The sequence below is a fragment of the Cetorhinus maximus genome, unplaced genomic scaffold (assembly GCF_964194155.1).
Source record: "Cetorhinus maximus unplaced genomic scaffold, sCetMax3.hap1.1 HAP1_SCAFFOLD_2935, whole genome shotgun sequence".
In the NCBI taxonomy this organism is placed as follows: Eukaryota; Metazoa; Chordata; class Chondrichthyes; order Lamniformes; family Cetorhinidae; genus Cetorhinus; species Cetorhinus maximus.
In genome coordinates this window covers 24033-35464 of record NW_027598865.1, presented here as the reverse complement: position 1 = coordinate 35464, position 11432 = coordinate 24033, and the positions used below count along the sequence as shown (strand labels likewise).

Genomic DNA, 11432 nt, shown 5'->3' with positions numbered 1-11432 from the left:
ACACTCCCAGGACAGGTACAGCACGGGGTTAGATACAGAGTAAAGCTCCCTCTACACCGTCCCCATCAAACACTCCCAGGACAGGTACAGCACGGGGTTAGATACAGAGTAAAGCTCCCTCTACACTGTCCCCATCAAACACTCCCAGGACAGGTACAGCACGGGGTTAGATACAGAGTAAAGCTCCCTCTACACCATCCCCATCAAACACTCCCAGGACAGGTACAGCACGGGGTTAGATACAGAGTAAAGCTCCCTCTACACTGTCCCCATCAAACACTCCCAGGACAGGGACAGCACGGGGTTAGATACAGTCATAGCTTATATTAGGGAACATTTGAAATGCACAGGACAATCAAAGTGACGTTAAACATTGAATATCGGTTGTAGTGAGACCAACCAAAAGCACCATCTTTCGTAATCTTCGAGAAGCTTAACATCTCCGGCACGCGCTGTGCATCACAGGCGGGCTGGGTAGGGTCTGTGTGAAGTGTTGTGTGAGCGGGAGGTTGGGGTGGGGGGGCGGGGGGGGTAGCGTGGTGGGCGGGGGAAGGGTTGGGGGGGGCGGTGTGGGTGGTGTGGCAGACGGGTTCACTCGAACGACTCCCGGACCGAGGGGGATCGTCGCTCGAGGAGAGATCGAGCTGGGCGGGGCCAACCCCCTCCAGAGTTTAGAAGAATCGGGGGTGGGGGCGATCCCGCCGAAATCCGGAGCGGGTTTGACAGGGTCGATGGCCGAGAGGCTGTTCCCCCCCGCACGCCCCACCCCTGCCCGGCTAGAGAATCTAGAGCTGGGTGGGGTGGGGGGGGGGAAACACTGGGTGGGGGGGACACACAATCCCAGGCGGAGGATGTCGGCCATTTCGGACTGAGATGGGTGGGTGGGGAGGGGGGAGGGGAGGGGAGGGGAGGGGGGGGAGAATCTCTTGGCTCGGGGGGTGGGTGAATCTGTGGAGTTCACCACCCCCGTGGACGCCCTACTGACGAGTATATACGGGACCGCGAGAGGGCGGGCGCTGAGGGAGCCGAGGGGGCGGGGAAAGCGGAGTCGGGGTAGGAGATCAGCCGCGTTCTTACTGGACATTGGGGGTTGGCTTCATCGGGGGTGGGGGGGCGGCGAGGGCAGCTTATCGCTGGAAGTAGTGTAGCAAAGCACGGGTTCCGATCGAGGAGAGAGGGGGTTGGGGGAGGGGAGGAGGGACCGTTCCCAGTGGCGGGAGGGGTCGCTCGGGGTGGGGTGGGGGGGGGTGGGGGTTGGTCAGTCAGCGGGGGGAGGGCCGGTCAGGCTGTCGGGAGAGAAGTCGGCAGCGGTCAGCAGCCTCGTGACTCCCAGCTCCTCCAGGCGAGCGGCCGCGGCCTCCTCCCAGCCCCGGTTGGCCCGCGGGTTGCGCGGCGAGGGGTGGGCGAGCCCCTCCCACCCTCACGCCGTCCGTGGCCCCCCCGGCCAGGGCCCTCCTGGCCCGGCGCTCGGCCAGACGCCCCACCCCGATGACCGTCCCCACCCCCAGCAGCTCCACCACCCGGCGCAGGGACCGGTCGCAGGGGGCGAGCAGCCCCTCCCGGGAGGCCGGCGGGAGGTCGGCCGGGGTCAGGTTGCGGCCGGCCGCGTCCAGGAAGGCCAGGGGGCAGAGGTTGTGGACGAAGCAGCGGCTGAAGAAGGGCCCCGGGCCCCCGCCCCTGCACAGGCGGCGGACGAGGCCCCAGAAGCGGGCGCCGCTCACCTCGGTCCGCTGGCAGTCCAGGCCCAGCACGGGCCGCTTGGCGTGTTCCACCCGAGGCCTCGACACGGCCCCGCTCACCCCCAGCCAGTCCCGCACGGACTTCACCTCCCCAAACGGAACCTGGGGGTCAAACAGAGAACGGGAAACGGTTAAGGATTAGAGAGAGAGCGGGAGTAGAGAGAGAGAGCGGGAGTAGAGAGAGAGAGCGGGAGTAGAGAGAGAGAGCGGGAGTAGAGAGAGAGAGCGGGAGTAGAGAGAGAGAGCGGGAGTAGAGAGAGAGAGCGGGAGTAGAGAGAGAGAGCGGGGTTAGAGAGAGAGCGGGAGTAGAGAGAGAGAGCGGGGGTAGAGAGAGAGAGCGGGAGTAGAGAGAGAGCGGGGGTAGAGAGAGAGAGCGGGGGTAGAGAGAGAGAGCGGGGGTAGAGAGAGAGAGCGGGAGTAGAGAGAGAGCGGGAGTAGAGAGAGAGCGGGAGTAGAGAGAGAGCGGGAGTAGAGAGAGAGCGGGAGTAGAGAGAGAGCGGGAGTAGAGAGAGAGCGGGAGTAGAGAGAGAGCGGGAGTAGAGAGAGAGCGGGAGTAGAGAGAGAGCGGGAGTAGAGAGAGAGAGCGGGGGTAGAGAGAGAGAGCGGGGTAGAGAGAGAGAGCGGGGGTAGAGAGAGAGAGAGCGGGGGTAGAGAGAGAGAGAGCAGGGGTAGAGAGAGAGAGAGCGGGGGTAGAGAGAGAGAGAGCGGGGTTAGAGAGAGAGAGCGGGAGTAGAGAGAGAGAGCGGGAGTAGAGAGAGAGAGCGGGAGGGGAGAGAGAGAGCGGGAGGGGAGAGAGAGAGCGGGAGGGGAGAGAGAGAGCGGGAGTAGAGAGAGAGAGCGGGAGTAGAGAGAGAGAGCGGGAGTAGAGAGAGAGAGCGGGAGTAGAGAGAGAGCGGGAGTAGAGAGAGAGCGGGAGTAGAGAGAGAGCGGGAGGGGAGAGAGAGAGCGGGAGAGAGAGAGCGGGAGGGGAGAGAGAGAGCGGGAGGGGAGAGAGAGCGGGAGGGGAGAGAGAGCAGGAGGGGAGAGAGAGCGGGAGGGGAGAGAGAGCGGGAGGGGAGAGAGAGCGGGAGGGGAGAGAGAGCGGGAGGGGAGAGAGAGCGGGAGGGGAGAGAGAGCGGGAGTAGAGAGAGAGCGGGAGTAGAGAGAGAGCGGGAGTAGAGAGAGAGAGCGGGAGTGGAGTAGAGAGAGCGGGAGTGGAGTAGAGAGAGCGGGAGTGGAGTAGAGAGAGCGGGAGTAGAGAGAGAGAGCGGGAGTAGAGAGAGAGAGCGGGAGTAGAGAGAGAGAGCGGGAGTAGAGAGAGAGAGCGGGAGTGGAGAGAGAGAGCGGGAGTGGAGAGAGAGAGCGGGAGTGGAGAGAGAGAGCGGGAGTGGAGAGAGAGAGCGGGAGTGGAGAGAGAGAGCGGGAGTGGAGAGAGAGAGCGGGAGTGGAGAGAGAGAGCGGGAGTGGAGAGAGAGAGCGGGAGTAGAGAGAGAGAGCGGGAGTAGAGAGAGAGAGCGGGAGTAGAGAGAGAGAGCGGGAGTACAGAGAGAGAGCGGGAGTACAGAGAGAGAGCGGGAGTACAGAGAGAGAGCGGGAGTACAGAGAGAGAGCGGGAGTACAGAGAGAGAGCGGGAGTAGAGAGAGAGCGGGAGTAGAGAGAGAGCGGGAGTAGAGAGAGCGGGAGTACAGAGAGAGAGCGGGAGTAGAGAGAGAGAGCGGGGGTAGAGAGAGAGAGCGGGGGTAGAGAGAGAGAGAGTGGGGGTAGAGAGAGAGAGCGGGGGTAGAGAGAGAGAGCGGGAGTAGAGAGAGCGTGAGTAGAGAGAGAGCGGGAGTAGAGAGAGAGCGGGAGTAGAGAGAGAGCGGGAGTAGAGAGAGAGCGGGAGTAGAGAGAGAGGGAAGGAGAGAGTGGGAGTAGAGAGAGGGAGGGAGAGAGCGGGAGTAGAGAGAGGGAGGCAGGGAGAAAGCGGGAGTAGAGAGACAGAGGGAGGGAGGAGCGGGAGTAGAGAGGGAGGGAGGGAGAGAGCGGGATTAGAGAGAGGGAGGGAGGGAGAGAGCGGGAGTAGAGAGAGAGGGAGGGAGAGAGCGGGAGTAGAGAGGAGTAGAGAGAGGGAGGGAGGGAGAGAGCGGGAGTATAGAGAGAGTGGGAGTAGAGAGAGAGCGAGAGTAGAGAGAGAGCGGGAGTAGAGCGAGAGCGGGAGTAGAGAGAGAGCGGGAGTAGAGAGAGAGCGGGAGTAGAGAGAGAGCGGGAGTAGAGAGAGAGCGGGAGTAGAGAGAGAGCGGGAGTAGAGAGAGAGCGGGAGTAGAGAGAGCGGGAGTAGAGAGAGCGGGAGTAGAGAGAGCGGGAGTAGAGAGAGCGGGAGTAGAGAGAGCGGGAGTAGAGAGAGAGCAGGAGTAGAGATAGAGCTGGAGTAGAGAGAGCGAGGGAGGGAGAGAGAGAGGGAGGGAGAGAGCGGGAGTAGAGAGAGAGGGAAGAAGAGAGCGGGAGTAGAGAGAGGGAGGGAGAGAGCGGGAGTAGAGAGAGGGAAGGAGGGAGATAGCGGGAGTAGAGAGAAGGAAGGAGGGAGAGAGCGGGAGTAGAGAGAGGGAGGGAGGGAGAGAGCGGGAGTAGAGAGAGAGGGAGGGAGGGAGAGAGCGGGAGTAGAGAGAGAGGGAGGCAGGGAGAAAGCGGGAGTAGAGAGACAGAGGGAGGGAGGAGCGGGAGTAGAGAGGGAGGGAGGGAGAGAGCGGGATTAGAGAGAGGGAGGGTGGGAGAGAGCGGGAGTAGAGAGAGAGGGAGGGAGAGAGCGGGAGTAGAGAGGAGTAGAGAGAGGGAGGGAGGGAGCGAGCGGGAGTATAGAGAGGGACGGAGGGAGAGAGCAGGAGTAGAGAGAGGGAGCGAGGGGGAGAGCGGGAGTAGAGAGAGGGAGGGAGAGAGTGGGAGTAGAGAAAGGGAGGGAGGGGGAGAGCGGGAGCCGAGAGAGGGTGGGAGAGAGCGGGAGGTGGGAGCGGGAGGCGGAGGGGAGGGAGCGAGAGGTGGAGGGGAGGGAGCGAGATAGAGGGGGAGAGAGAGTCTGTGTGGTGCAGAGAGAGAGAGGGAAAAAAGGGCAGAGAGAGAAGGGGTAAAGGGAGAAAGAGAGAGAGAAAGGGGGCAGAGAGAGTGTGTGTGTGGGGCAGAGAGAGAGGGGGAGGGAGAGAGAGAAAGTGGGATAGAGAGAGAAAAAAGAGGCAGCGAGAGAGAACAAGAGTGTGTATGTGTGGGGCAGAGAGAGAAAGAAAAAAGGGCAGAGAAAGAGGAGGGGAGAGAGAGAGAGTGTGTGGGGCAGACACAGAGCGAGTGTTACAGTGAGGGGTGTGGGGTATATCAGAGTGTTACAGTGAGGGGTGTGGGATATATCAGAGTGTTACAGTGAGGGGTGTGGGGTATATCAGAGTGTTACAGTGGGGTGTGTGGGATATATCAGAGTGTTACAGTGAGGGGTGTGGGATATATCAGAGTGTTACAGTGAGGGGTGTGGGGTATATCAGAGTGTTACAGTGAGGGGTGTGGGATATATCAGAGTGTTACAGTGAGGGGTGTGGGGTATATCAGAGTGTTACAGTGAGGGGTGTGGGATATATCAGAGTGTTACAGTGAGGGGTGTGGGGTATATCAGAGTGTTACAGTGAGGGGTGTGGGGTATATCAGAGTGTTACAGTGAGGGGTGTGGGATATATCAGTGTTACAGTGAGGGGTGTGGGATATATCAGAGTGTTACAGTGAGGGGTGTGGGGTATATCAGAGTGTTACAGTGAGGGGTGTGGGATATATCAGAGTGTTACAGTGAGGGGTGTGGGGTATATCAGAGTGTTACAGTGAGGGGTGTGGGATATATCAGAGTGTTACAGTGAGGGGAGTGGGATATATCAGAGTGTTACTGTGAGGGGTGTGGAGTATATCAGAGTGTTACAGTGAGGGGTGTGGGGTATATCAGAGTGTTACAGTGAGGGGTGTGGGGTATATCAGAGTGTTACAGTGGGGTGTGTGGGATATATCAGAGTGTTACAGTGAGGGGTGTGGGATATATCAGAGTGTTACAGTGAGGGGAGTGGGATATATCAGAGTGTTACTGTGAGGGGTGTGGAGTATATCAGAGTGTTACAGTGAGGGGTGTGGGATATAACAGAGTGTTACAGTGGGGTGTGTGGGATATATCAGAGTGTTACAGTGAGGGGTGTGGGATATATCAGAGTGTTAAAGTGAGGGGTGTGGGATATAACAGAGTGTTACAGTGGGGTGTGTGGGATATATCAGATTGTTACAGTGGGGTGTGTGGGATATATCAGTGTGTTACAGTGAGGGGTGTGGGATATATCAGATTGTTACAGTGGGGTGTGTGGGATATATCAGAGTGTTACAGTGAGGAGTGTGGGGTATATCAGGGTGATACAGTGAGGGGTGTGTGGGATATATCAGAGTGTTACAGTGAGGGGTGTGGGGTATATCAGAATGTTACAGTGAGGGGTGTGGGATATATCAGAGTGTTACAGTGATGGGTGTGGGATATATCAGAGTGTTACAGTGAGAGGTGTGGGGTATATCAGAGTGTTACAGTGAGGGGTGTGGGGTATATCAGAGTGTTACAGTGATGGGTGTGGGATATATCAGAGTGTTACAGTGAGAGGTGTGGGGTATATCAGAGTGTTACAGTGAGAGGTGTGGGGTATATCAGAGTGTTACAGTGAGGGGTGTGGGATATATCATAGTGTTACAGTGAGGGGTGTGGGGATATCAGAGTGTTACAGTGAGGGGTGCGGGGTATATCAGAGTGTTACAGTGAGGGGTGTGGGGTATATCAGAGTGTTAAAGTGAGGGGTGTGGGATATATCAGTGTTACAGTGAGGGGTGTGGGGTATATCAGAGTGTTACAGTGAGGGGTGTGGGATATATCAGAGTGTCACAGTGAGGGATGTGGGGTATATCAGAGTGTTACAGTGAGGGGTGTGGGGTATATCAGAGTGTTACAGTGAGGGGTGTGGGGTATATCAGAGTGTCACAGTGAGGGATGTGGGATATATCAGAGTGTTACAGTGAGGGGTGTGGGATATATCAGAGTGTTACAGTGAGGGGTGTGGGGTATATCAGAGTGTTACAGTGAGGGGTGTGGGATATATCAGAGTGTTACAGTGAGGGGTGTGGGTATATCAGAGTGTTACAGTGAGGGGTGTGGGGTGTATCAGAGTGTTACAGTGAGCGGTGTGGGGTATATCAGAGTGTTACAGTGAGGGGTGTGGGATATATCAGAGTGTTACAGTGAGGTGTGTGGGTATATCAGAGTGTTACAGTGAGGGGCGTGGGGTATATCAGGGTGTTACAGTGAGTGGTGTGGGATATATCAGAGTGTTACAGTGAGGTGTGTGGGGTATATCAGAGTGTTACAGTGAGTGGTGTGGGATATATCAGAGTGTTACAGTGAGTGGTGTGGGATATATCAGAGTGTTACAGTGAGGCGTGTGGGGTATATCAGTGGTGTTACAGTGAGGGGTGTGGGGTATATCAGAGTGTTACAGTGAGGGGTGTGGGGTATATCAGTGTGTTACAGTGAGGGGTGTGGGGTATATCAGAGTGTTACAGTGAGCGGTGTGGGGTATATCAGTGTGTTACAGTGAGGGGTGTGGGGTATATAACCCACACCCCTCACTGTAACCCTCACCTACAGCTGCTGCTCAGATGTTTCAGTCGGATGAGGGAAGATAGGTACTCGGAGCGCTCGATTAAAGGGAGCCCCTGGTCACACTTGTATCGGGCAGCGGTCATCCACTCCCTCGGGCACGACACAGAGGGCGCGGCAGCCTCATCGCTGACCCGCGCCCCTCGCTCGAACTGCCCGCCTCTCGTTCCCTCGGGGTGACAAGGGAGGGAGGGGCGATGGGTTATCGACAGGGGAGGCGGGAATGCGGGGCTGAGGTTATAATCGGATCAGCCACGATTTTATCGAAAGGGGGGAGCTGGATCGAGGGTTGTCTCCTCCCGCTCCGAATTCACCCATTTGTGTGTCACACCTACCCCCTCGAGCCTGGTCCCCCCCCCCATTTCAACTCGATCGTGGCTGATCGTCTCCCTCAACTCCACTTTTCCCCCCACCCTCTCCCCGTGTCCCTCGATTGTCCGTCGCCTCCAGGAATCCACCGACCTCAGTCCCGAACGTTCTCGGTCATCCGGTTTCCTCTCGTCCCCCGGGGTAGAGAATTCCGAAGGTTCACCACCGCTCTCCCAGTGAAGACATTCACCCTCATCTCAGTCCTAAATGGCCGGTCCATTATTCTGAGACTGTGTCCCCTGGTTCTAGACACCCTCCCACCCACCCACCCCCAGCCAGTGGGAAACCTCTGTTCCTCATCGGTTGGAGGCTTGGGCGGAGGAGTGGCAGATGGAGTTTAATCCGGACAAACACGAGGTAATGCACTTTGGAAGGTCTAATACAGGCAGGAATTACATAGTAAATGGCAGAACCCTTAAGCGCATTGACGGGCAGAGGGATCTGGGTGTACAGGTCCACAGGTCACTGAAAGTGGCAACGCAGGTGGATAAGGTAGCCAGGAAGGCATATGGCATGCTTGCCTTCATCGGCAGGGGTATTGAGCATAAAAGCTGGGAAGTCATGCTGCAGCTGTATAGGACCTTGGTTAGGCCACACTTGGAATATGGCGTGCAATTCTGGTCGCCACATTACCAGAAGGATAGGGAGGCGTTGGAGAGGGTGCAGAGGAGGTTTACCAGGATGCTGCCTGGTCTGGAGGTTATTAGCGACGAGGAGAGGTTGGAGAAACTCGGATTGTTCTCGCCAGAGCGACGGAGATTGAGGGGCGACTCGATAGAAGTTTACAAGATTATGAGTGGCATGGACAGAGTGAGATAGTCAGAAGCTTTTTCCCAGGGCGGAAGAGTCAATGACTAGGGGGACATAGATTTAAGGTGAGAGGAGAAAACTATAGAGGAGATGTGCGGGGCAAGTTTTTTGACGCAGAGGGTGGTGAGTGTCTGGAATTCGCTGCCAGAGGAGGTGGTGGAAGCAGGTACGATAGTGGTGTTTAAGAGGCAGCTTGACCAATACATGAATAGGATGGGAATAGAGGGATGCGGACGCCGGAAGTGCAAAATGTTTTAGTTTGACGGGCAATATGATGGGCGCAGGCTTGGAGGGCCGAAGGGCCTGTTCCTGTGCTGTACTTTTCTTTGTTCTTTGTTTGTTCTCAGCCGCCAGAGGGGCAGTTAAGAGTCAACCAGAGGGTCTTGAGTCACGTGTCGGGCCAGACCGAGTAAGGACAGCAGATCTCCCTTCCCCCTAAAGGGTCGTTGGTGAACCAGATGTTTTTTCACAACGATCGATGGAAGTTTCACGGTCACCTTGACTGAGACGCACGCCTTCAACTCCAGGTTTATTTCACCGACCCGAATTTGTAATTCCCACCCTCCCCCGCAACCCCAGCAGCTGAGTGGTGGAATTTGATCTCGTCCTTGGTCCAGCTCCCTCCCTGGAGTGACTCGATGACTGAGGGGGCTCTCTGGATGGCGAGAGGGTGAGAGAGCGTGCAAGGGAGCGAGAGCGCGCGAGATTCGCGAGAGTGTGTGTGCAATTCGCAAGGGAGCGAGTGCAGGCAAGTGTGTGAGTGTGCGAGTGTGCAAGAGAGAGTGTGTGTGTGCACGTGCGCACAGGTGTGTGTGCGTGTGCGGGAGAGCGCAAGGGAGAGAGTGGGAGAACGCAAGCGGGCGAGTGTGTGGGAGCAAGTGTGTGGGAGCGAGTGTGTGAATGAGAGTGAGTGTGTAAATTAGAGTAAGAGTGAGAGTGAGTGTGAGTGACTGTGAGAGTGAGTGCGAGAGTGAGTGCGTGTGAGAGTGTGTGAGTGCATGTGAGAGTGCGAGGGCGAGTGCAAGTGTGAGTGGGAGTGCGAATGTGAGTGTGAGAGTGTAAGTGTGCAACTGCGAGTGTAAGTGTGTGAGTGTGTGTGTGTGAGAGACAGTGTATGAATGTGAGTGTGTGACAATGAGAGTGAGAGAGCGTGTGAGAGTGTGAATGTAAGTGTGAGCGTGAGAGTGTAAGTGTGAGTGTGACAGTGTAAGTGTGTGAGCATGTGAATGTAAGTGTGAGAGTGCGTGCACAGAAAACATGGTCCATGCAGCCTGCCACCCATCCCAAGTGAGATTGGGGGTGTGGGGGGGTTGAGGGGGTGAGGGGGAGAGCAGGGGTCGAGGGGGAGAGCGGGGGTCCGGGGGGAGAGCGGGGGTCCGGGGGGAGAGCGGGGGTCCGGGGGGAGAGCGGGGGTCCGGGGGGAGAGCGGGGGTCCGGGGGGAGAGCGGGGGTCCGGGGGGAGAGCGGGGGTCCGGGGGGAGAGTGGGGGTCCGGGGGGAGAGCGGGGGTCCGGGGGGAGAGCGGGGGTCCGGGGGGAGAGCGGGGGTCCGGGGGGAGAGCGGGGGGAGAGCGGGGGTCCGGGGGGAGAGCGGGGGTCGGGGGGGAGAGCGGGGGTCGAGGGGGAGAGAGGGTGGGGGTGTTGAAGGGGAGAGAAGGCGAGGCGGGGTTGAGGGGGAGAGCGGGGGTCCGGGGGGAGAGCGGGGGTCCGGGGGGAGAGCGGGGGTCCGGGGGGAGAGCGGGGGTCCGGGGGGAGAGCGGGGGTCCGGGGGGAGAGCGGGGGTCGGGGGGGAGAGAGGGTGGGGGTGTTGAAGGGGAGAGAAGGCGAGGCGGGGTTGAGGGGGAGAGAGGAGGGGTACAACATCGGAGTGGTGGCGAGGGCTGGGGGCAGCTACTCACCCCGGTCTGCACCATCCCGAAGGGTCCAGGGTTCATGCCCAGGACCAGCACCTCCTTCTGTGACTGGCAGTACTTCTCCACGTAGACGCGGTGAGGCTCCCAGGCATACTCCAGGGGGTTATAGACATAACACACGGGCTGGGGGAACTCCATCGCCCTCAGTACGGCGTTCAGTTCAAGCTCAGCTTGTAGGAAGCTGCCGGCCAACCCCTCCGGCAGGGCTGGGGTCTCCTCGCCCCAGGCAACTGGGGTTGGTGAGCCCCTCGATTCCATCGCCCCCACCCTCACCAGCCCCAGACCCCACCCCACACCGCCACCCGTCCCGAAATCCCTCGTCCTCCCTCTCGTCTCGTGACCTGGTTCGGGAAAGAAAGAGAGAGAAAATTAACCAGGAATATTGTTAACTGGTCCCTGTGACCCCTCCAACCCCACACCCACCCCTCCGAACGACAATACAGCCCCGAGACCCCACCGCAGACCCCCCGGACCCGTCCCAGACACCCCAGGACACGCCCCACATACCCCAATAAACACCCAGACACCCCAATAAACACCCAGACACCATAATAAACACCCAGAGACCGAACGAAACCCCCAGACGCTCCAAAAACCCCCAGACACCCCAAAAAATCCCCAGACACCCCAATAATCACCCAGACACCTCAATAAATCCCCAGACACCCCAATAAACCCCCAGACACCCCAATAAACCCCCAGGCACCCCAATAAACCCCCAGGCACCCCCAGACACCATAATAAACCCCCAGACATAATAAACACCAAGAGACCCCACTAAACCCCCCAGACACCCCAATAAACCCCCAAACACCCCAGTAAACACCCAGACCCAACGTTAAACACCCGGGCACCCCAATAAACCCCCAGGCACCCTAATAAACCCCCAGGCACCCCAATAAACCCCCAGGCACCCCAATAAACGCCCAGGCACCCC

At 58.3% G+C, this 11432-nt stretch overlaps 1 protein-coding gene across 1 annotated transcript; it reads right to left on the bottom strand.

Moving 5' to 3' along the window:
• Nucleotides 1–1232: 1232 nt before the first annotated feature.
• LOC144677717 (single-strand selective monofunctional uracil DNA glycosylase-like) lies at nucleotides 1233–10773 on the bottom strand. The gene is given in 3 exon segments (XM_078537749.1): nucleotides 1233–1414; nucleotides 1416–1841; nucleotides 10481–10773. Coding segments are annotated over 3 exon segments (855 nt in total). The 5' UTR covers nucleotides 10754–10773; the 3' UTR covers nucleotides 1233–1258.
• Nucleotides 10774–11432: the final 659 nt, after the last annotated feature.